The sequence below is a fragment of the Sesamum indicum genome, linkage group LG5 (assembly GCF_026168435.1).
Source record: "Sesamum indicum cultivar Baizhima isolate 11 linkage group LG5, ASM2616843v1, whole genome shotgun sequence".
NCBI classification, from domain to species: Eukaryota; Viridiplantae; Streptophyta; class Magnoliopsida; order Lamiales; family Pedaliaceae; genus Sesamum; species Sesamum indicum.
In genome coordinates, this window is record NC_142661.1 from 13,946,421 (window position 1) to 13,971,473 (window position 25,053).

The 25,053-nt window shown below is 35.9% G+C and overlaps 1 protein-coding gene across 3 annotated transcripts; it reads left to right on the plus strand.

Moving 5' to 3' along the window:
• The first annotated feature begins 2,080 nt into the window (after positions 1 to 2,080).
• On the plus strand, positions 2,081 to 24,350 carry MAK10 (MAK10 homolog). Of its 3 annotated transcripts, none has more exons than XM_011080109.3 (16): positions 2,081 to 2,397; positions 5,541 to 5,608; positions 6,891 to 7,046; positions 7,141 to 7,308; positions 8,364 to 8,514; positions 10,312 to 10,391; positions 12,147 to 12,422; positions 12,506 to 12,649; positions 15,802 to 15,936; positions 16,210 to 16,308; positions 19,644 to 19,700; positions 22,090 to 22,294; positions 22,678 to 22,799; positions 23,297 to 23,365; positions 23,690 to 23,788; positions 23,855 to 24,350. In XM_011080109.3, exons 1-16 carry the CDS (start codon positions 2,274 to 2,276, stop codon positions 24,092 to 24,094), a joined length of 2,193 nt encoding a protein of 730 aa, XP_011078411.1. In that variant the 5' UTR covers positions 2,081 to 2,273; the 3' UTR covers positions 24,095 to 24,350. The 3 variants fall into 3 exon arrangements, with proteins under 3 accessions (XP_011078411.1, XP_011078412.1, XP_088736600.1); XM_011080110.3 differs by having other exon boundaries at positions 2,082 to 2,397; positions 22,681 to 22,799; XM_088880474.1 differs by having other exon boundaries at positions 2,348 to 2,397; positions 6,916 to 7,046.
• The last annotated feature ends 703 nt before the right edge of the window (positions 24,351 to 25,053 follow it).

A 25,053-nucleotide genomic window follows, 5' to 3' on the forward strand; every position in this document is an offset into this window, starting at 1 on the left:
TTTCAAGATAGCAAGCCATATGGTGAAGGAATTATGAGGTATCTTGAAGGGGCCCAAGAGTAGTGACAATCAACTTACCTTGGGACCTTTTGGATGGAATAGATTATATGCAGCTGCATTCGTGAATGTCCCTCCATCCGTTGTTCAGATGATCTTATCACTTTCCCCATAAAGAGTGGGTAAATAGTGTAAGATCTCTAAGCACTCCAAGTAAGTAATAAGTGGCCAGTTCCATTCCTCTGTTTTAATGACGGTGTTAAACTTGTCTTCCAAAAACATACTCGTAAGCTATGGGCCTTGTGGAAATCAGTGTATAAGTGGACCAAGCAAGTGTCATGGATTCTGTCATAAGTAAAACGAATCACCATTACCAATCTGATAATCAACATGTGGTAGGAGTAATGTTCGCGAACGAAGCAATTTGCACCATCCCCAAGACCTCGTTCGAATGCTAGTTGTCCACACCAATTTATCCCGAGGTCGAAACTAATGGATCCAAGCCACCCAAATTGAAGACTGACGACCTTAGATAACATCCCACAAGTGTCTACTCATGAATGCATAATTAAGTGTCGTTATATCATGAATTCCTTGGCCACCTTCATCATGCGGTAAACAAACTTGCTGCCACACCACTTTGGAATAACCGCTTCCTATCGCCCCTTTCCAAAAAGAAAAAGATCGCATTTTCTTCTCTACTTCACGAATGACCCCTTTAGGCAAAATGAAGGTCATCACCCACTAAATGTTCAACGCTGTGAAAGCAGATTTGATAAGTTGGACACGTGCAACAAAGAATATTGAAGTCCCTACTATCTCTTAATACGTTGGTCAATCTTTAGAAATAAGGGCTTACAATCTGCTACGGAAAGCCGGGAGGATAAGAGCGACAAACCAAGATACTGAATTGGGAGGATACCAAGGAGACAATCCCGATCTCCTTGAGCTGATTTGAAAGTATAATTGACTTTTCTCGAATTGACATGTAAGTCAGATAAGGATGCGGACATTTGAAGGCCTTTCTGAAATAAACGGATAGCGGCCTCCTCCACTTTACAAAAAAATAAGAGATCATTAGCAAAGCACAACTGAAATAACCCTAGTTCGCGACATCTCCAATGGTACGTAAACTTCAAATCCTTCTTAATTAATTATTGAAAAATCAAGCGTAGTACCTGCAACACAAGTACAAACAAGTAAGGGGACATAAGGTCCCCTTGCCGAAGACCACGAGCTCTCATGAGAAAACCATGTGCACCAACATTCAGTCAAACAAAAAAGTGCCGTTGTTGAAATACATTCCTCAATCCAATAAATAAAGATGACCAAAAAGCCAAAAAGCTACAAAAAAACAATCAAGAAATTCCACTCAACCATGTCATATGCTTTGCGAAGGTCCACTTTCAAGGCACACCTTGGGGGAAGGCGATGCTTATTGTAACCGGTAAAAAGTTTTTGTGCCAACAAAATATTGTCTCCTATTTATCTCCATGGGACAAATGCATTTTGAGAGAGGCTAATAATTTGATCCAATATATTTATTGAGTCGCTGCACTAAAATCTTGTAATAGCCTTATAAAGGACATTACAACATGAATTAGGTCTGAAATCAGCAACGGTAGAAGGGACTTGTACCTTAGGAATAAGAGCGAGGAATGTAGTATTAACTTGTTTCAAAAGTCGTCCAGTGGCAAAAAACTCCAGCACTACTCAAGTTACCTTCTCCCCAATGACTGACTATATTGCTTTATACAGCCTTGCCGAGTAGCCATTCGGTCCCGATGATTTGTCCTCTCAATATCAAAGAATGCAAGCATGACCTCCTCCATCGTCACCGGCCTTATGAGTGCACAAACTTCTTCTTTGATAACAATACGACTCGCCCACGATTGCAAGTATCTCAAATTAATGAACCTGTTACACCTCTCACCTCCCAAAAATCTTTGGAAGTACCCAAAATAAAAGATAAAAGAAATGCCCATCTTTGCAAAACCAAAATCAATTTTGGAGTCATGAAAATAAAACCATTTTCAGAAAAAAAAAAATAGAAAAAAGATAAAAATGATGTAAAGAGTACAAGAGAGTATTTCCGGATCCGACCCATTCGGTGCCCTACCGAACTCCAAAGCCACAAAACAGATTCTCTCCACACTGACTCAAATCCCCCTCTCTATTTCACTGCGCTTTTGCACTGACTGAAAATAAACCTCCGAATTCAGAATCAAACCTCGCAGTTCTCTCGCACTGTACAGAAACCGGAGGTGAAAAGTTTGATGGCCGACAAGAGTGAAGCTGAGAGAGGGGAGGATGCAAAGGTGTCAATTAGCCCTTCAATTCCTTCCGGTAACGACACGGTTTGGGCGGACGTTTCGTCCCTCTTCCGGCTTGCCTGCAACGGTTTGTTTCTGTTTCTCTCACTCTTAATGCGGTCATTTTTGCTTGTTTTATTGAATTTTGAATGGGATTTAGAGGATTACAATATTTGCTGTCTTATTGTTCTTTAATGTGGATTGCTTGTTTCCTTATTGCGAACTGTGTATAATAAACAAAGTATTCAGTGGACGGGGAAGCTAGTGAAATTAATTTGTATGGTCTATGATGCAACTAATGCAGTGGAGGGTTTCCATTTTAGAAAGCAGTTTATGTGATTTCATGTGAAAGAAGCTTTTGGAGCTTAGATAAGGTTTCATTTAAAATGTGATATTGTAGATATCAAATATGTATCTTCTACTGTCTGTCTCACTCAACTTTTGGAGTTTGTTATTGGGTTTTTGGACAAACTTTTCTCTTTTTCTGATAATGCTTATTGTAAGATCAGGTGGTACTCATGATAATTTTGTTTTCTTTTTGGGAAGCTTGACAGGCGGGTATTCTAATAACAGATTAATGATTAATGATAAAACTCTCTTTTTTCTAATGGATTGAAATTTGGGTATTTGGGGAACTTGGTGGTGATTTGATTCAATTAGTTGATAAAGTATAACAGAATATTCTACTTAGTAGGCCGATAAAGATTGGAAATTTCTACTTCTAGTAAGCTAGTTTAAGTTTGGATATCAGTTAGACCTGAAGTTACAAGAGGTGTTTGGCTGAACCTATTTAGCTGTGCTTGATGAGTTGGGGATGGCTGGTTCTGAGTCTGAAATTACATCAGAAAACCATAAGTTCATAACAATGTGTTTGAAGAAGGGAAGAAGCATTATGAGAGGTAAAGGTGGTGATAAGCGACTGTACCATCATCCATATTGCTTGGGTAATGGAGTTAAATGAAAGGTAAGCTTATTGTTGTAAACCAAACTAACCAAAAAAACAAAAAAAAAAGAAATGACGAGAAGATGAAGTGATTTGCCTGCTTTCTAAAATTCCATTATGCGCCAAATTTGGTTGGCTAACCAAATTATTATTTGATAAGTTGCTTTATTGTGATATTTGACTTATTGTTAGTATCATGAACAAGAATGCTCAACTTGAATCAACACACGAGGTCTTATATCAAATTTATTTGTTGTTGACTACACTGATCTCTTCGTCAATCTTGTTCCATAATTTCCATGGTTCTACCATAAAGGCAGAATCATTAAGTGGCATCCTATCAGTTGATTCCAAGTTGTTTCTCTTCGTATGGTTTTTCTGTTTGGGCAAGTCATCAGATTAATCGTGGTAAACTTAGTGCCGTTAAGTTTGACTGAACTATGTGATACTGAGTGTTGGATCATATGACCTGGACCTCACAGATGTTGAGAGGTCACCATGAGATCGATCTCTATATCTCACTTTTTATCACTAGAAAATGTTAAACCAAACGCATTAGATTCGCTAGGGTAGTTCCCGCTGATGCTTAGTTGGGAGGAAGTTGTTGACATATATAAGGTTGATCTGAAAGATAATCAACAAATGTAGCAGAAGTGGCTTACCTTTCCCAAGTTAATAATGAGATCATTAGAGTTGGGTTCACATGTTTCTTGATCACATGCTGGGTCAGTCGGATGGATGTTCATTTCATTTTTAAATTTAGAGGGTTCCATCTCCGAGCAATTTCCATTTCTCTGGCTATAGTCACCCGTGTCAATGACTGGATCAGATGCAAGCTGTATAGAAACACTTAATCCTATCTGTTTTGTCCAAATTTCTCTTCTCAAAGTATTTCCATTTTTTTTTAAGCATGAAAATTAGGAATTTTGAACTTGTGACATCAGAACGTAAATCTAATAATTCAACAAATTGTGTTTTGGTGGTTGCTACTTTAGTCATGTCTGTAGATAATCTCTTCTTGCATCACTATGAAATCATCTTATGTTTTCTGCTTGGACTAAATTCAGACTTCTGTAAATTCTATTCCTTGATTCCCTGCCCTTCTCTTATATCTTGCTGATCTGTTGCACTCTTACAAATGATAACCAAATAGTCTTAATCTTTTGTATGAAGTCTGCTCTAGCTTCCCTTCTGACCTGAATAATAGTGATCAAATGTGAAAATTGTTTGTTATTTGGTCATGATCCTTTATCTTAACTGCTTCTATGCAGGTATTATGAAGTTCATATCTATTTTCTTCACATTAGTCTGACTAGTTCTGAATCCTGTTCTTTATGGCCATCCATATATAAAAATGATTATATTTTTAGTTCAACCACGATAACATCATTTGCAAATTTCATACTCCATTGACCTCTTTATGTGTCCTTATTTCCTTAATCTATTTTATGCACAAAGAAAGTAATATGGATCTTGGAGCTGACCCCAGATGCAATCTACTCTTTGCTGTAGCTTACCACAATTGCAACTCTTCTCCACATAGTGTCGTAGGTTTCCAGCTTCAATGTTCTTAGTCTCATTTCCTCCTCCAAGTTTAAAAACCCGCTCTAATACTTCCAGAGAATGCTGTCACACTCATTAAGATACTTGTTCGGTTGTTCCTTCCTTATTTTGCTTAATTAGAATCATTTGGATAATGGGATGGTTTCTAGGGAACAAAGTAGCTTCTGATGTTAATGAAACTTGGTTTGACTGCCTTTTCCTTCATACCAAAACAAGTCACAAATTCTTTGAGCATGGATGAATGCCATGAAATTGGAAGAAAGTGTTATTTCACATTTTGCTTTTAGGGTATTAATAAAACTCTGTTATTTTCTTATAAAACCGGGATCTAATAAAGCATGAATATTCTTTGCTAATACATACTTGCATGTCTAATCCCCATTGCATAAACTTACTATTGTACTCTATAACTATCAGTTAAATCTTAAATTCTTAATATAATATTAAGGACATAATGAAAATGAGACACATATTAGGTTTCATTTTAAGTCTTGTGGTAATGTTCTGTTCCTGGAAATTCCTTTATTTTTTAGAGATTGGGGTGCACTCAATAATCAATATTAGCGCTTGATTAGGGCTGGGAAAAGGCTGCTTCAGTATGCCGTCCACATTTGACTTGACTGCTAGTTTTAGCACATCTGATTGCTTTAATTTTCTGTTAGTGTTCTTCTTGATCACATACAAGACAACTGCCAAAAATATTCATTGTTGTAATCTGGCTACAGATCTTCGAAGTGATGAGCTCATAAGTGGAGAGAATTTTAACCTTTTTGCTGCCATGTCTGCTTTAGAGGTATGTTGCTTTTGCTTCGACATTGACAGAGATTTTGCAAGTTTAATTTATGTATATTGTAAGTGTGATAAGGTGAAGACTAATTGAAGCACAAGTAATTGAAAAAAATGTTGTGTCAAAATTGTTATCACTATTAGGTGATTTGAGATATTTCAATTTCTTGTGCAATCAGTTCATCGTGCAATTCTCATAACAATGAAATAATGGTAAACAAACAAAGCTTCCATTAGCAGATATGACTGAAATATACTCTTTTAAGAAAAGATAATATTTTCATGCATGAGAATGACTGAATCAGAATATTCTTCACTCTTCTATTAGTAAATTAAGTTGGTGTTTGTTCTTCCAATCTCTTTGGCTTTGTTATTTTGGTCTTCTTATAGATAGCTGTGGTCTGTGAGAGTTGGCTATGGGCCTTACTTTATGATGAATGCCTCATTTTCTGGAAACTTAAACTAAAATGTGGTTGCAATCTCAAGTGAACAACTTAAAGAAATGGAACTATTTTTTTAGGGGTTTCAGAGTTGACATTAACTATTGAAGGTTGATGAATCAACATCCGGGGAGAATCTATATTGTAGTAATTGATGTGTTTGATAAGACTTTAGAAGATTATATTTCAGATCTTCGATACAAGAAATGGTTTTCTTAATATTATCTTTGTCACATAATTATATATAGTACTTGTGTAGTGGTAGCAACTAAACCACCTGTTACCTGAAATCCATCTGTTTTATGTCTGATAATGGGGAAAACTAAAGCAATATCCATCTCTTTCTGGTTTAATAATTGAATAGAATGCCAAGCATATTCCTAATTCTACATTATAAGTTACTGAAAATTGGGGAAAATTGGTTAGAGGACTGGTTAGACAGAATTTTGGAGGGGTATAGTCTATAGAGCACCCATAGAAAATTATATACCTGCTAATGTTCTAAGTCTTTTCACGTGTGAATTTTCATTGGCGATGAAAGCTTAATGGTTTTACTTCCTGCTTCATTGTAAATCCATTTTAAGGAAAATTTTTGCTTGCTTATCCAGTATTTAAATTTTATGTGAATGTGTGTGTCAATGTCTCAGTGTCTTATTAAGCAGATCTTTTGTCTTTGTTAATCAGAAACAGGTGCTTTCAAATTTGTTATGACAAAATTTTTCTTTCACACTGCACACTGGTTGGCAGTGTGTTATTAGAACCAGTTCATAATGCATTATATTTTTTCTTACTGTTTTCCTGATTATTTTGTTCCATGTTTTACTTATGAACTTTATCTATCTGAATTAGATAATGGACCCAAAGATGGATTCAGGTATTGTATCTACGTATTATTCTGTTGATGAAGCCATTGACAGTGGTGCTGCTCCTATCCCATTGAGCTTTGATCGAACAGTGGACGTTCAACGTGTTATTGATATAATGGATCATCTTCTAGCTTGTGAGGTATTGCTGATAGAACAATTGAGGAGAATCTAAATAGTAGTACGGGAGTGGTGATGAAAAGCCCTTTCTGATCTGTTCATTTAATTTGATGCAGGCAACATGGCATAAAGGAGGGTCACTAGCTCAAACTGTTTTTTCTTGCATCTACCTTTTGAGACCTGAGAGAACGTCATTTCATGCTCTGCTGCATTCTTTTTGTAGAGTTATACGAACAACTTGCAACACTGTTGTTTCAGCTGTTTCAGATGCACGCACAAATGAAGTAAAGTACTTCAACAAATCTTAGCTTTTTCCTTGAGATAGATTTCTATCAACAGTATCATAAACATATGCTTTGTTGATGATGCTTTTACAGAAAGTACTTCAACCAAAAATTTAACTTTTATTTTATTGTCAAATGCACTTAAATGAAGTAAAGTATTTCAATGAATCTGTAGCTTTTCCCTCAATGAAATAGAGTTGTCAACAGTACCATAGGCCTTCTCACTTCTTCACATGCTGTTAATGAAAAGTAGTTAAATACTTCAGTGAATCTTCTCTTTCTGTTTCAGCTGTTAGATATGCATGTATTATGTATAAATGAACTAAGTACTTAACTGAATCTTCTTTTCCTGAGAGATGGAGTTGTGTGGTGAAAGTATCATGAACCTCCATTCATTCTGAGGACTTTTGAAGAACATTAGTAAACGGGATTGATGGGCTCATATGATGCTGCAATTTTTTCGCTAGTTCTCCTTTGCATTGCAAGTAGCTCTTGTTGTAATTTGTGGAATAATTTCTGAATTCTGATCACATAAACATAATATATGCAGTCAGTTTGAACTGCTATCTTATTTATATTAATGACAGCTTAATATTGTATGAATGCATATTATCCATAATAAAGATTGATATACTAGTAAGGTGCCTTCCACCGTCTTTGTATACTCTTCTGTTTCTCCTTCACGCACCACCCATGAAGGCTGCTATATACAGCAAAAATAAGTATTAAGGTTTTGATAGATAAATAACAAAGTTGATCTGACTTCTAGAAACTTAATGTGCATATCATGGAATATCTATGCTTGATATGCATTCGGACAGTTGTATGCTTGTTGAAAAATGTTGAACTGTTGCTTCATCTGCTGAAACTTGTTCCTATTTTTATGACATTGTCTTCCACTCTTGGGGCAAGAGGAAGAATTACTTAAAATAACATGCTTATGATGCCTTCTGAATTGAATTATTGCTGTCTCTTTGCATCATATCACATGCTGGTGTCTTAAATTTTTCTCTTTTATGCTTTCAATTATTATCAATTAATAAATCGGAATACAGGAAGAAGATCTTTTCACTATGGCTTATGGTCTACCATTAAAGGCCGATGGAGATGATAAATGCTTATCAATGCTACATGCAGTGGAAGAAACAATTTCTCGACAACTAAAGGCTTGTAAAGCACCATTATCTAAAAGAAAAGTTCTAGAAGGTTAGCATTCATGTGTCTTAATGATATTTTAAATGTTACCTGGATAAAGAAGTTCTTGTTTGCTTTTATATTTACCACTTTGATTCTGTGAGAAGAATTATATTCATATCAAGTTGGGAACAAGAAATTCTCTTTCGGAACTAAGTGGGAAAAGTTTCTGACACCTGTTTACCTTTTCATTAGCTACTTAAGGAAGTAGCCTTCTTGATGTATCGCTACTTTTCTTAGACAATTAAGTACCTGATAAGTTTATTCTGGCACTGGCGTCTATAAGTGAATACTTCCATCATGACAGCAGTGCTGCAATCTGAACAGGTGTATATCATGAAATTGCTATATCAATGTCTTAAGTAAGTGCGTCTACCTGGCTTCATGTAGAATTGATAAGCGTGGTACCTTTGGGTAGGTCTTTTTTTGTGCTGGAGTTTGAACGGTAGGTGAGGACTGTAATTGATGGTTTAGCCTCATAGCATATAATTCTCTCCTTAATCTTCTAACTCATATTTAGGGACTTCACACTAGTAGTTCCTGTTTGACGGACCGTCTGTTTATTATTATACTAATCAACCATTTTTTTAAAAGATCTTTGTTCACCAAGCTGAGAGAATCACCTGATAGAATTTACATAAAGTATTTCTTAATGAAAAAAAGAGTCGGAAAGTATTTTTGGCGCGATTTATCTGTTCTGTAAAATGATGCCTGAGTGCAGTGGTAAGGTAATTGGAAAAAGAAAGAAAAATAATAGCCTGTTCATTACACTGGTGGTTGGAAATTGCATTAGGCAATCCGGTAAAGATAATTTTCTTAATATCTTCTCTATATATTTAATTGTAAGCATCAAAGTGCTTTTTATGGATCTGAAGGTTCCACAAGAACTGTAAATTCTTATTGTGATACTACATATATTACTAATTAAAATTAACAATAATGATCTGAAAGCAACAAACACTAAATTTACCCCTTTTATGCATGTTTGTTGAGCATCTGTATTATAGAAATCAGAACAAATTTTGATGATGTTAAAACATCTTACTTCCTCTTCTGGAATTCAAGTATCCTGTTCGACTGGATGGAGTTTAGATGAGAGTTCAAATTCCATCAAACATAGTGGTTGGGAGTTTGTTGGTGTCTCACTAATACTCTAATTTGGAGTATTTTGGAGGACAAAATTCATTCTCGGAGGAGTAGTCTCATTTTGGAGTTTGGACATCCTAAACAAAGAAATAGTAGGTGATGAATTTGGGACAGAGGGAGTATAAGAATTAGGTTTGAAGTGATAATTGACTGTAAACTCAATTATTTATTTTGAGCAGTAAGTTATCTCAATGAAGCTTCTATTTTGTGCGAAATATTTCTGCGTGTTTCCTTTATTTTGATTGTTTCATTGTCTATACCAATGATGTTGTCTTCTATTTACTTAAAGCTACAACCAGGATCACCTATTTGAACTTTCTGTTTACATGCAGTTCACTATGCATTTTCATTTTGATATAGATCATGTGCACAGCGAGTTTCGTTAATTAGTATACATTCTGTTATGGTGTATGCTTATCCCCAATGTTAGATACTTTGCTATGAATTAGTTATTGCGAATAATGCCTCAGTTCAGTATGGTACCTTTTCCCTGGGTGGCTTTTCTTTTTTCCATTTATTTTTTTCAATATGATTCCGTTATGCCAATCTATAGTTGATATTAATTATTAATTGATTGAACTTGTTGCTTGCTGTGCAACTACTACCTTTCTTAGCTTCTACTTGGATCTCAGTTTGAAGGTTATTCTGCCTGCTTTTGTGCAGATGTGGAGCCGCTGCAAACTAATCTTGATCTTGAAGAAGGGTTTTGCAAAGCTGTTTTATGCCGCTTACGCTTTCGTAAGGTCCTATGTTGTATTATCTTTGAATTTTTGTCTTCAAAAAATATAAATTTAAAACATTCCTGAGTATCTATGTATTAGGTGCAGACCATGAATTTATTCCACTTGATAGCTATGAGTTAGATGTTCCTTCTGAGTTCTTGAGCTATAGAGCTATTGAGTTCCTGCTGTCTCTTCTTTATCTGTCCTATAAGAGGCCTCTCGGTTGGTTCATAGAGCTCTAAAGAGTTAGCAGCTTCTCTTAGGACTCCATTAGCTCCCATTAGCCGCAGGACCACTTTCTCTGTTACTTTGCATGCCATTTTCTGTTGCTGCAGTATGTTAACATAGTAAATATGTTGTTTCTCTTGGATGAAGCATGTTACTTCTCTTTTTGTTTGATTTCGTGCACTTTTGGAGCATAACATGTTTGATGGTTGTTGCCCAGTTCAAGTCTGTCCGCAAGTGCGTGAAAGAGGCTGGAAACTCATAGCTGATTGGAGTGTATTGTGGTGACAATGTGCATGATAAATAATAGATGGGCTAGAATTCTAATCTCATTCCTTAATCCTCATTTACTGACCATACTGAAATAAACTGATGCGAACTATAGGACATGAGTAATTTCATCAGCTTTTTAATGGCCCATGTCATGCCACTGCCATGTGAGGGCATAGCAGGTCCAAAAGAGATTGTCCTAGGTTATAGATGGTGAACATTCCTCCACTGTTTATTGTTTTTGGGCAAGAGAGAAATAATAGAATGTATAGGAATTCATATGCAGATGCTATATGTCCTCAAAAAGTGATTGTTGATGTAGTTAGATTAGATGTAAACTTGTTCCATTGGTAGAAGTCCCACAAAACATGATTACTTTGTGGTTGAGTAGAGAATGTTATCTGCCTATGTCAATCTGTAGATCTGGGTTGGTTCGCTTTGAAATTTCCTTGAGTTATTATAGGTTTTGTCTTAGAATCTACTTTTGTATATCTTCGTGGGCTACCCCTCATATCTTGATGTAAATTTATTGGGTTTAATACATTCGAACTTACCCTGCCATGGGGAAAAATGGAGAAATTCTGCTCCAATAAAGGAGCAGAGGCCAGAGAAGATGAAGAAATTTCCTGACCATAATATATGATTTTGCACTTGATTTAATTCTAACAGGGACAAATTCAACCAAGAAAACTGATTATTGGTGATGATGATGATGACAGAAAGAAAAGAACATAACTTGTGTCGAAGTACTGCAAGAGGCCTATTTGAAGATGCTAGAAATTCCTGATGACTCTTCTATGTGTTATGGAATGTACTCCACTACAGCAACCATGTAAAACCAAGTTTCCTGACAATAGATTTTCCTCCCATGATAGATGCTAGAATGCAAAAATAACCCAAAAATTGGACGGGATGTACTTAAGAATTCTAAAAGCACTAAGATCAGAACTTACAAGTTGATCAACTTCTGAAAATTGAAATACACTGCTCTTCATGTAGTATAACAATAACAGGTATATGACAGGAATCAAAAGAATGAACGTTCTATTAATTCCCAACGTGCTGGTTTTGCCTTTGCCTTGAAGAGATGCTGGGTTACTCCAATATCTTCTGTAACTTTGTCATGCAATAATTTTGGTTCCTCATATTATTTAGTTATTGGAATTATTTTTGCTGGTGCTTTGAAAAGAGCTACCCTTCTCAGTTCTATGTGGATGTTTTCGCTCGTGATGGCCATCATTTTCACTCCAATAACATTTTGCTAAATTTCTGGGTTCTCAGCACCTCTACCATGTGCTAACATGTATGAGGAGACCTCAAGGCAAAGGCTTGGAGTTGGCCAAGAAACATATTACTTCCTGCTTGTGTGAGCTAGATTCCATGCTCAAGTCAGCAGAATTTTTGAGGGACCACTGTGCATGTGGAACTTTAGAGGATGGTGCAGAAGATAAAACAACTGCATCTGGTTGTCAACCAATTGGTTTCGATTCTACGCTAAACAGTAGGTCAGCTGCCCCAACTCCACCCCGTGCAATTAAACTACTCAGCTGGACTAAGGTTAGTGTCGAATAACTGACAGAACTTTTAGTGCTACATTTTCAGATTTTGAAGATTTTTTATTTTTTATTTTCTTGTACCAGGCAGTTAATTATTTCCAGAAGCTTCTTCATGACCTAGATATTATATGTTCCTACTCTTTGGATCCTGTTTTTGAAGGTGCCTTGCGCTTTGTGGTTGACTTTCAAAAGCTTCAACCAGATCTGGTGGCTAGAGCTTATATCCAGGTCCAATCCTAGCTCTGTTCTTGTTTGAAATTCCAGTTGATGCTTAGAAGTTTGATCCAAGCCTTATTGCATTTGATTCTTTCAGAATTGTATTCACTTGAAAGAGTTAAAAAGAAAAGATGGCTAATACAATGAAATTATACATTTACTTTGGCCTCTTGAAATTCCTAAAAGATGACTGGTCCTCTAAAATGCTTTTTGGCTCAGAAACTATTCTGGATGCTTGATAATTGGTATTGTATTTTGTGTTTTATGCCTTTCTGGATTCAGGATGTTCTTGGATGTGCTTTTTAATGGAATACCCTTCCAAACAGCCCACCACCTACCTCAGTTCGAGAAATATAGTGTGTGATATGACAGTATCTATAAGAATAAGGACTCATTCAGTAGTATAATGTTAGGAAAGATGTGATACGGGACTTGACTTAAAATAAGCTTCACACAGAATATTAAATAAGTTACATATAATGGAGATGATGAAAATAAGATGATATCATTGGAAACCAAAGAGAGAAATGAGCATATTCACAAAGTAGTAATTGACTTTTAGCTTGCAGAAATACACATTCAGATGAGGTGATCACCCTAAATTACAGACTTTACACCCTTATACTGCCATAATTCATAAAAATAGTGTTAATTGAGATTATGGAGAAGGACTTTGACATAAAACACCTGAAATGGTGTATCAAGGTATCTAGACCTTTATGGTTCGACTTTATAATGACTATTACCAGGACGAGGATCCATGTTGCTGACTAGGGCTGGCAACGAGTCGAGCTCGAGCTCGAACTCGAGCTCGAGAACGATTTCTCGAGCCGACGAGCAATTTGCATTTGGATTTACACCACCAGAATACTATTAAAGAGCTTCAACAGATATGGAGGAGAAAGACAACCATCTGAAACTGAAATTCGTACAGACATCGGACTTTTATCTTACATATAAACTGCTACAACAGTCATGAACTTTCACCCTTTCTTCAACTTGTTTTGGTTATAGAAAATAGCACCCAAACTCGGAAAAAGAATAATAAGATGCAACAGAGAAGAAATGGAAGCCTGGAAGCCGTACTCGTCGCCGTCCTCGTTGCCGACTTGCCGTCCTTGTTGGCGTGAATTTGGGGCTAGGGTTTTAAGAGATGGGTTTGGGGAAGAAATGAGAGAGGAGAAAGAATGGAGATAGAAAGAGAGAGGAAAAGAAAGAGAAAGAAGAAACAAGTTGTTGCCATGAATTTGGGGCTAGGGGTTTAGGAGATGGGTTTGGGGAAGAAATGAGAGAGGAAGAAGAATGGAGATAGAAAGAGAGAGGGAAAGAAAGAGAAAGAAGAAACGAGAAAAATAGAGAGAGAAAGAAATGGGTTTTGACTTTTTATGTATTATTATTATTACCATTATTATTATTATTATTATTATTACTATTACTATTATTATTATTATTATTATTATTATTTTAAATCATGAGATCGAATCATAAATTTTTATATAGATATAATTGAAATTAATATATGTTCACAATCTGTAAAATTTATATATTTATAAATATTAGTATAACATTGCTATAACTATCATCTTACATTGTTGAACAACATAGGTTAATCGGGCCATCAAAATTCAGATCAGACCGTTTGGTATGATTAAACTTATAGAAAAATACGTTTGGCAAAGTTTTAGACTTATTGGATATACGGATGTCGAGATATTGTACTCGAAACATAAGAGTAATCATTCAAGACGGTGTATCGTTGAATTAGACCATGTGATTTTAAATCATACCGTCTGATATGATCTAATGGACATAGTCTCGTATATATTTAAATTTCGTATGAATCGGGTGCCCGAATTTTAAGATATCATAATTATTGATTAAATTTTTTAATCTCATTATATATATAATAAAATAATAATTAGAATTGTTCAACCATCATCATCATCATCGTCATTATTATTATTATTATTAGAAGATTAATTCATAGGAATTACTAAATTTTGACATAAATTTATAAATAATAAAAAATCATAAGTGAATTACTTGTCAATTTAAAAAATGTATAACATAATACAAATATATATTAAAATATAACATAAAGATATTATAATAATTTTAATTATAAAAAATATTATAGTTTACTAAGTTGTTGATTAAATTTATTTTTATATAAAGATCAAATGTATAAATAAAAGTACCATAATTTATTATTATCCAAACTAAAATATATGATATTGATTAATAATTATAATATATGGTCAATTCAGATTATAAAATTGATCAAATATTAAATATAAAATTAAATATATAAAAAATTCAAAAATAAAAAAATATATAAAAAAAATTAAAAATATTCACCAGGCTCGCGAGCTGGTGAACACCTAGATTTGAGCTCGAGCTCGGCTCGATAGGAGCTCGAGCTCGAGCTGGCTCGACTCAAAACTCGAATTTTTCGAGCTCGAGTCGAGCTCAAAGTCTAGCCGGCTCGACTCATCTGCCACCCAGAATGTGATGTGCAATATATACCTATGCTTATGTTGAGCCTAAACACATTCACAGTCAAACATACAACCAAACATATTTAGCCCAAATGTACTGTTCTTTCCACTACATCCTAAGTCTTGTATTAGCCCTTAACAGCCTGAGCGGGGAAGTAGAAAAAGTTTGCCATCCTCTCTGCTGACTGATAAAACTCCATCCTGAAACTAACCTACATTTGCAGGGTTTGACAAACTCCCCGAAAGTTGGCTTACCATTCCAACCCAAGTCACAAACTCTAGGGTGGTGCCAGCTCACTCGTGAATCTGATTGGTCGTGCCCTGTGTGATCATAATATAAATGAACCTATCTGAAATACAACTGTACTTTTAGGTTGGAGATGGCTTTATGGTTACAAATAGGTTAGTGCGTGTACTAAAACATACTTTTCTTAGAGAGCTGCTCTAATTGACTGGCTGCCTATTTCTGAAATATTATGGTTCTTATCCTTTTCTGTTGGTTGTTCAATGGAATTTTCAACGGAAGATCTTTTTCTGCATATTTGTTTTAAATCTTTGTTTTGTATGGTACATTTAGTTACTTCTCAATATTGTTCCTTTTGTTATTTGGCTGATAAAGGAACAAATGTCATGTGAATGGATTCTAATGCTGGTAGCTATGGACAGCTTCTGCTGGTACAAGAAGGGAAGCTCTATGGACGTGAACCTATGTTCGCTGTGATTTGCAGAGCTGCCCTTCTACCCGAAGGGGCAAAGAATCATGATGTCCAGAAGAATGAAACTGTTGGACAATTAGGGCAGGTGAAATTCCAGATACCTTCCCGATCCTCAAAGCTTTCCTGTGTACTTAAACAATCTTAAATTGTAAACTCAAATATTATTTTTGAGAATTTGTCTTTATGATAATAAATACATGCCTAAGTTGGTAAATCATTTGGGCGCCTTGCAAGCTGGTGTAGTATTTGCTAATCAGTTTTCTCCTATTGCTATTTAGGTTACTTGCCTGCTTTAACTAATTCACTGCACACTATTTAGACACTGAAACCTAATGAAATCATGGGTTGTGGAATGCAGTTATTAATCAGTTTGCTTAGAATCCTGTGTACTAACACAGCGTGGCAAAGGCGTAAACTTGGGAAAATCTTACAGGACTGGCGAATAATATATGTACAGGTTTGTCAAAGTGGCTGCTCAATTGAATTATACATTTCTAACTCATTGGTTTGCATGACCATGCTTTTTTGGCCACCATATTGTCATTGCATTGATTATTATGATTTCATTTTTCTTCTACTTTGAGTCTCTTCTTCTATACTTTTCAAGTCTTTGTTGAGCAGCAAAGAATTGTGCCAATTTCGTTAATGGGAAAATAATGCATATTTGTATAATTATGAGTTCAAATTAGTGATGGCAAGTAAAGCGGGGTACTGCCTCGGACTCTGCCTTAGTGGGTCTGTTCAGAAGGTCAGGGGACGGGATTTAATTTTTTAGATGCTTCGGGGTCCGTGCAGGGTCTTGGGTTTTCTCCTAGACCGGTCCCTGATGATATTTATAATTATTAATTTATTTAAAATTTTAATTTTTATTCAATATATGCATTTTGCAAAATACACCATATCTATAGTCATAGTAGTTTATTGGATATTTATCAATAATAAACTTAATTTTTTAATTAACTATATCAGCTAATTGAAAAAATGAAAGAAAAAAGATAACAGGCTTTTGCAGGTTATACCCAAAAGACTCGAACAAAAGAAGAGGGAAAGTGAAGGAGAGAAAAGAGAAGAAACAAATGAAAGAAAAGGGTGAGTGGGGAGGAATTTAAGAGTAGATGTCGCAGCTTTGATTTCTAGTAAGTATGCACGTCTTTGAGGTATGGGTTTAACTAGTGGTTTGCTAAGAGGCTGCTTAAAGTAATAACTAAAGGTTTTGCAAACATTTTGATTACATACTGTATGGTTCAAAATGTAAATTTGTCCCATGAGCAGCTGCAGGATAATATATTAGCACAGTTAGTTATTATTCTAAATATTTTTTTTCCACAGCATTGAAATTAAGTTGATCTCTTTAGGTATTTGATGGGTGGTTGATGGATTAGACATGTATACTGGCTTTGAGATGGTGCATTTTCCCCTAGATGTTTGGTAGCTTGGCACGACTAGCTTTTGTTCTTCAGTGAATGATAGTGCTTACACAAGGCGTCGATTGAAAATTATTCAAATGTTTGGTTCCATGATATGGGGTACTTGGCAGCATATTGGACACTGGTCTTATGCATTTGAGGCAAACAAAGGTTTGGGGCATCAGAATTGTAAATAGCTAGATGCAGACGGGTGATGGTGTTGTTTGTGGGTGTGAGACACAGCACAACGACAGGATACTGACACTGTGCACCATCTGAACTTGAAATATATTTTGGGTTGGATGTGGAATAGGTTAAGGACATCATAGGGTGTGATTTCTCAACTTTTCTATATCTATTTTGTAAATAAGGTCTTTTTCCTGGGCCTATGACTTGGAATGGGTGCACTGAGGGATGGTCTACTGTGGTGGACCCTACATGGCCCGGTGCCATTTGGGCTCCCCATCACTGGATCTTAGGTTTGTTACGGCTTGGTGTTGATTTAGTCTGACCCATGGCTTTTTGGCCCGAATCCTGTGAAATGGTAGTGACGGTCTTGGTGACATGCCTTGCAAAGTGTTGCTGGCATCGCTGGCTTAATTTTGTGGGTAGTATGATGGGTGTTGTTTGGAGGGTGCCTACAGATCTGGGTGATGTGTACTTCACCTATGCTGGGCTGTGAACCAACGTAAATGCTCTGAAGGAAGAATGAGATACTTGCTCAGTTGTGTCCTAGTGTGTGTCAGAACATGCAGCTGGGTCAAGGGGGTTTACAGGAATGCTCCAGTGCCATGCTTAGGAAAGGTTTCACCTTGTGATCATTTGGAGGGCACGTCTAAGCCATATGTGGATAAGGGGCCTGTTCCTGTCCGTACAACTTCGTGCATGAAACTTTGTGGACATTGCCATGTTGGATGATGTTAGACACTTGGTGGAACATGATTGGGCCAAGTTCTTAGTAGTGGGGATGTACATTACCACCTTTTTCCTACATGTTTAAATACTTTGCTTGGGTGTTACACATTTTTATGGAATCCCTGGTTTTCTCCAAAATTATTATTTGAAGTGTTTAATTTCTCTTATTGTCGGTTAATTATTTTATTAACTACGCGAGTCGGATATTTAATATTATTTCTGTGGCCATTTTTCTCTACATTTCATTATCTGATTTATGAGCATACTTGTTATCATTTTATGTTATCTGATTTATTTGTGGCTATTATTTCATCCAATAGTCACATTATTTGTGGCACATTGAGATTGTAAATTTACTTGTTGGTTTATATATCCGCATAATACTTCCTTTTGCAACGTGATTTAGGATTTTGATTGCTAATCTCCTTGTATATTCCGACTTGGGATAGCACTGTGAACTATAGTGGTTTCATCATGAAACTGTGACTGGCAACAGCCAGAACCTGCAAATACGGAGACAATTGTGGTTTAAGGGTGGTTTCAGCCTATAAATTGATGTGATCCCTTTCCATTTCTACCATTGTTGAAATGTGGTTAAACTCTCAGAGCTAACTGAAAAAACAAGGACTGTATGAGTTTGTCAAAGCAAGCCTCACAGAGGGCTGAAATTCTTGAAATATCATGGGAGTCTCACTGTAAGTTGGTGTATAGCGGTTTTAGGTGTGCATGTGGGGTTGGTGCTCTATTTTGCTTTGGGCCTTAATAATGATGCGGAAATTTGATGGGAAAGTACGTGGATTAGAAGCTAGATAAGCAGCTAGTAAAGGCTATACGGAAAGTTGTTAATGATACATTGCCCCCATCAAAATTTAACTTCGTGCAACCTCTTCTAACTCTGATGTATAACCCATAAGGATGCAATTGACTGGGTTAGGGCACAATAGGGAATTTTTGAATATGTCCTCATTTTCTATCAGAATCTCAAATACAAGGGCAACTTGGTTAACTGATGCAAACCATGATGGGATGTTTCTGTGATTTAGGAAGATTGGGGTACAAAAAGTAATTCAGCTGTTTACAGAGGAGGTCATGTTATTTTATATAAATATTTACAACTCTGGGCTAATTTATGATATTCCAAGTACTGATGACACCATGGAGTTTTCCTTTAACTAATGCAAGTGATCAAGTGCCAAAATAGGCTAACAGTAGCTTCAAGAATGGGCCAGTTTGAATATATTTATTCTGATAGAAGTGGTTAATTAAACAATGATATTGAGCTAAGAAATTATAGTTTTGTTGTGGGTAACAATCTTAGTTCCAAACATGTAATTCTATAAAGAAAAAGATCAATCCCACAGGTATATTTTATTGATAATTTTGTTGTCTCACACTTGAGTTCTTTGTTTGATCTACCAGCCTTTCCTGGGTGCTGACTAATGTTTGTAGAATTTGCATTTTTCCTGAACAGCTTGAATTGGCTTTTAGAAAAGAGTTCGGGGATATCACAAATACTTCAACAGATCAGGTAATTGTTCGGATCTTTGAGCATTATGTGTCATTCACTTGTCATTATCGTGTCATTTATTTAGTGCTATTGACTCAGATACTTCGTTAGTGACTTGAGAAACAGGGTTGTTATACCGAGACCTGTAACTTTGGTTCATAAATAATTCAGTTATTATTTGTTTCCCTATATTTGCATAACCAGGGACGAACCACATTTACAATGTGCACACCCTGTAGCAGAAGACCCTGTAATTTCTGTGACAAACAATCATAAAAATAGAATCTCATCAAATATGTGGAATACAATTCTATGGCTGATATTCATAGATTTTCAGAAACATCATGTGTTTTATTAACCAAGGGAAGATTGGAACAGAGTCTTTCTCAAGACATCATACCTTATGTTAACCTTGTTGCCTGAATCTGGACTTCTGGCGCATGGATTCATGGAGCCAACAGATACCAATTAAATGACCAGAGAAATGATACTTTGGGTTTGACCAAGCAGCCAAATTTAAATGGCAAATCCCTTAAAAAACAATTAGAAAAACCTTGGAGCAAAATAATGTCCATTACGAATTAAACTATAAAAATACAAGATGCATGAGATTTGTGCTCCAGGCTTGAGGTGGCCACAAAAAATTAAAAGAATCCAAATAAAATGTAATGCTTGAGTTTTCGTGGTATGCACTTATGAGAGAAATTGACTCCAATACTTAACATGATGGAAATTACTTGCTCTCAGAAATTTTGTTACTGTACTCCTTTATGAACGCCTGATCTTGCATGTTACATCATCCCATCCTACAAAGGACGAGCCTCTTTTTCCTTCTTAAGATGCCAATTCAGGATAGTGGACCAATTCCAAATTTGTTTCAGGTAATAATACAAGCTCTTCATCCGATGCAGTACATACTCACATGGATTTTACTAATTCAGATTCGAACAACAATTAGTTGTTGAGAAGATGTTTGCATTTGCTTATAACATAGATCTGAATTATTACCAAAACATAATTGGAAAATTACCTAATCATGCTTATATTTAGTCCTTTGAAATCGACTCATGTCTTAGCTAAAGCTGGGATGGATTTGATTAGTTTCCTAAAGGACTATAATGTTTCCCGCAATTCTTCCCATGAACCCCTTCATGTCGATGGAGGATTTCCTTGTAAATTTGGTGAATCATTCTTGGATATACTATTTTATTGGCATTCCATTTATAGTCAATGTATTCTATTATTTGTTACTCACATAATTAGTCATGTTGGACTTTCCTTTATTGATTGGAAATATGGATTTTGTGAAGCTTCGTTTTAGTGGGTACTATGTGCTTCTCTGATAATGGGGATTAACAATTTCCACAAAGTGAAGATGGCCACAATTAGTCTGCGCTGGTTTGTAAGCGGGTACCATGGGCTCGGTGCATGATACTATACCTGAAGGTGGTTGGAGCTAGTTATTTGGAAGTCTGTACTCAGCTGTCTTGTGTCAATAAATTTGTAATTGTATTATGTCCTCTTGAGGCGTGGATTGCAAAATGAAGTTTGTGAACTCTTGACAGAGTAAGATGTTTTAATCTTTATGAGCTCAAGAAGTATTAATGGATGAATTTCATAATGATGAAGACGGATGCCTGAGCTACTTGTGTGGATGAACAACTTACAAAAGTTGGTAAATAGGTGAGCACAGGTCCTGTGTAGGGTTGCCAAAGTGATAGCTGACTGGGTATTGCCAAAGCAGCTCATGATCGAGGACTGTGCATTAGAAAAAACTGTCCTTCCCTATTTGATGTCCTCCTATAAGCTTCAGTTGCTTGGGTTTTGAAGAGTTCTGATGCTAGTTTGGTAAAGAAAGAACCTGATCTCTAATGTGCAAGGGTTCCCACTTGAGGGCAAGATTGCTAAGCTTTCCTCAATGATGAATAAACAATGTGATTGTGTTACTTATTGAAAGAAAAAGTAAGGTGGAAGACTTTATTTTCTAGTGTATGTTACAACTTAATGGCTTAATCTTTTAGGTCTAGTTCTATGTTAGGCCCAATCTACCTGCATTATTGGGCTTGCTCAATGCAGTATGTTCTTATTTGGTTAATTTTGCCTTTTGAATGAGGATATCAAAAAAATAAGAGCACTTCATTTTATGCCCACTTTTAGTCAGTTTTGTCCTATTATATCTGCTGTTTTGTTTTTCTTGGATTTTTTTTCTTGATACCTATTATTTTTTCTGGGATGAATATGAGATCTGCAATTTAGTTTGGTTGAGGGAGGTAATATCCCTGTTCAAAGACAGTTAAAGTTATATGATGCTGTTTTCTCCACCAGTTGGTGGTCCTTGCCAATCATATAAATAAGTTTTTTATGCCCATATGCATTTTCATCCAAGAGAGATTTTATTTCCTTCCTGCAGAACTTGTGTTTAAAGATCTGCAAACACATCCTGATTTGGGTTGAAGAGCAAACATATTGGATAGCTTTGCGTTTCCTTGTGCTAGGCTTTGAGTTAGAGCTATATTCCACCAGTGAATATTGCATGGTGTATTGGTATATTTATGTTATCCTGATCAAACTTGCGGAGAAAACACATCTCAAAATGATGCTGAGCAATGACTCCAGTGAGTATCTGTTAATTCTCTCTTCTTTCTTGTCACATAAACAGGAGGGCAAAGATTTGCAAATTTTATCATGTCTAAATTGCATCTGATCTACTTCATGTTTCACTGATATAAACCTGAAATTCAGTTTTTTAAGATATTTTGCTGGGAAATTGTGATGCCGTGTTTTAGTTATTCTTGGCTGAAAAATTAGGACTAGATTTGATGCAGGATCTTTCTGTCTTACTGATTGAAAATTTGGTTTTAATAATAAATTCAAGAAAATATAACAGGAGATTTTGTCATTATGAATCTTTTAATGTGTTGCTCAATGTTCCTATCCAATTTTTTTAGCTTGCAGAGAAGTTGCTATGCCAGATATTGATCTTTTATAGCTACCTAAGCAGGTCGACGAAAATCAAAAAAGAAGAGAGATTTCGTGAAGGATGTGGGAAAAGACTATCAGATTCCACCTTCGGTCTTGTTACTCCAGTGCTACATCTATATTGCGGAAGGTCTTATGATGGTAATTATCTTCTGGGAATAAATCTCCAATTTATATTCTCAACCAATATGAGATCACTTGTCCTGTATTGTCTGGTGGTGTTAGACAGCTGGGTTTAATTTTGTGAGGTGAACTAAGAGTTACGACTGAAGAGTTAGTTGAAGAAAGAATGAATATAGATAGGTAAAAGTTTGTAAAGTCAGTCCTCTTTACAGATGCTATGCTTAGCAACCTTCAAAACTCATCTAATTGCAGCCAATTCAGTCATGTTATCAGGGATGGTCCTCCTGGTGTATAGTTCAATAACTGTCAGAGGACTTTAAATCTTCCATTTTGACTTTAAAGGATTATCATTGTTTAATGCCACAATTAGATATAACATGGCCAGCATGGCAATGCAATGGCCTGATAAACTTTAAACTCTGAAGGCCTTATCATTACTTACTATGGACAGCTATTACTTGCAGACAGATTGTAGTCTAAATGAAGTGACTATCTCTAACTGTTCAAAATTTCAGATGCTTGCTTCTCTAAGGAATGAAAACAAGATCTTTCTCTGTCTGGGTCCTTTCAACACTGAGCAGGAGGTATCTTTCTTCTACTTATTCATGTTCCTCCTCTGTAATGTTTTAAGGAATAAAAATGCTATGCTTATGAAGTAGCTGATTGTTTAAATTTTTCAACGTCATATATTATTCATAGGTCAATTGATTGTTAGAGGCTTACTGGGAAAGACCTAACCTTTCCCAGTCAGCCAAAATCCTTGTGCTTTGAGATTAAATGCTGTGCAAAGGAGAGGTTTTTTTCCTTTTCACATGTTAGTCTTTTGGAATTTGGTATGTTGGTTTTGTATTTATTACAGTGAGATCATAGAAGATGACACACTCTTGCTATATTCACTGTTTTCTCAGAGATTTATCCAACACTTTGAGCTATTACAGAAAGCTTGCCTTCCTGATCATGCCTCTTACTTTTCGTTTAGGGAGACTACAGCTCATGCTCGTTTCTCTGTAAGTATTTCTGGTATGACTACTCAAATATCTTGTACAACTTTTGACCAGTATCTCATTTGGCAGACTCTATCCGAGTACAACTGCTTTAAGGATGCTCAGAGGATGGCAAAGGAGCTGCGGGGTAATTTTGCTAATGATCCTGACAGAATGGCAGAACTTCGCCGGATAGAGCAGGTGGCAGAACATAACTGCGTTGCCCTAAACCTGCTTTGCCGGTTAGGCACTCTCGAACCATCACTTAAAATTTCCTTTGAATTCATTCACCATCCACACTTTGCTGTTGCTGCTGTGAAGAGGTCTTGATGATCTCGAAATTTTGAAATCTCTTATACGTCTATGGCATTTGAGTTGTTGAGCTCTGTTTCTGTAGCATTAGTTTTTCCGTATTACAACAGTTATCTCCAACCCCCAAGGAAAAAAAATGTATAATTGTGTTATTCTGTTAAAGAAAGGTCATTTTCATTGTTGACAGTGTACATTATAGCATTTGTTGTGGGATAAATCAAACATTAGAGGTTATAAAGTATATTCAGCACCAGAGTTGGAATACTGGATATAATAGACGTTCTCTTGCCTGTGAACTTGTGGCACTGACTTGCCTCTGGTTCATTATATTTTGCATAATCCTTTTACAGTTATTATTTCTGACCTACTAGTTGTTTACCAAGTTCGTCAGTGGATTTTTATAGGAATTTCACTGTTAAATACTTGTGCGAAAACATCATTTCATTCTCCTCCTCTGAAGTCGGTTGAATATTTTGTCCAGTGCAGAAAGTCATGCCTGTTTTATTGGTATGGCAAAAAGTTGGATATTTTTTGTAAATACTTATATTACGAAGTTTCACCAATAAATAGGAAAGTGAACTACCCATTATAGGCAATAGCAATAGCAACAGTTTAAATGTAAGGTTCTGGAGCTGCTTGTTCCAAGTCCTAATGGATAGCTGAATCTGCGAAATGTTTGAGTACTGCATGTCTACTTGCCGAAAAACAGGTGCATTTATGTATTGATACGTATGGATGAAACATGTATTGTTCCAGAATCCAGAATATTATGCAGGAAAAATACCGGAACTGATGATCTCATTTTCTTGATTCTGCATAGCCTAAGAACCAGACTTGTACGTGTTTCTTAAACTTACGTGCTTAGCTCCTTGTCACCTTTAGAGGGGGTTGAGATAGGAATGAGTCGAATGACAATGGATGGAGGTTAAATCCTGATATGATTTATACTTCTAGATCTTGTTTTATTCGTTTGATTA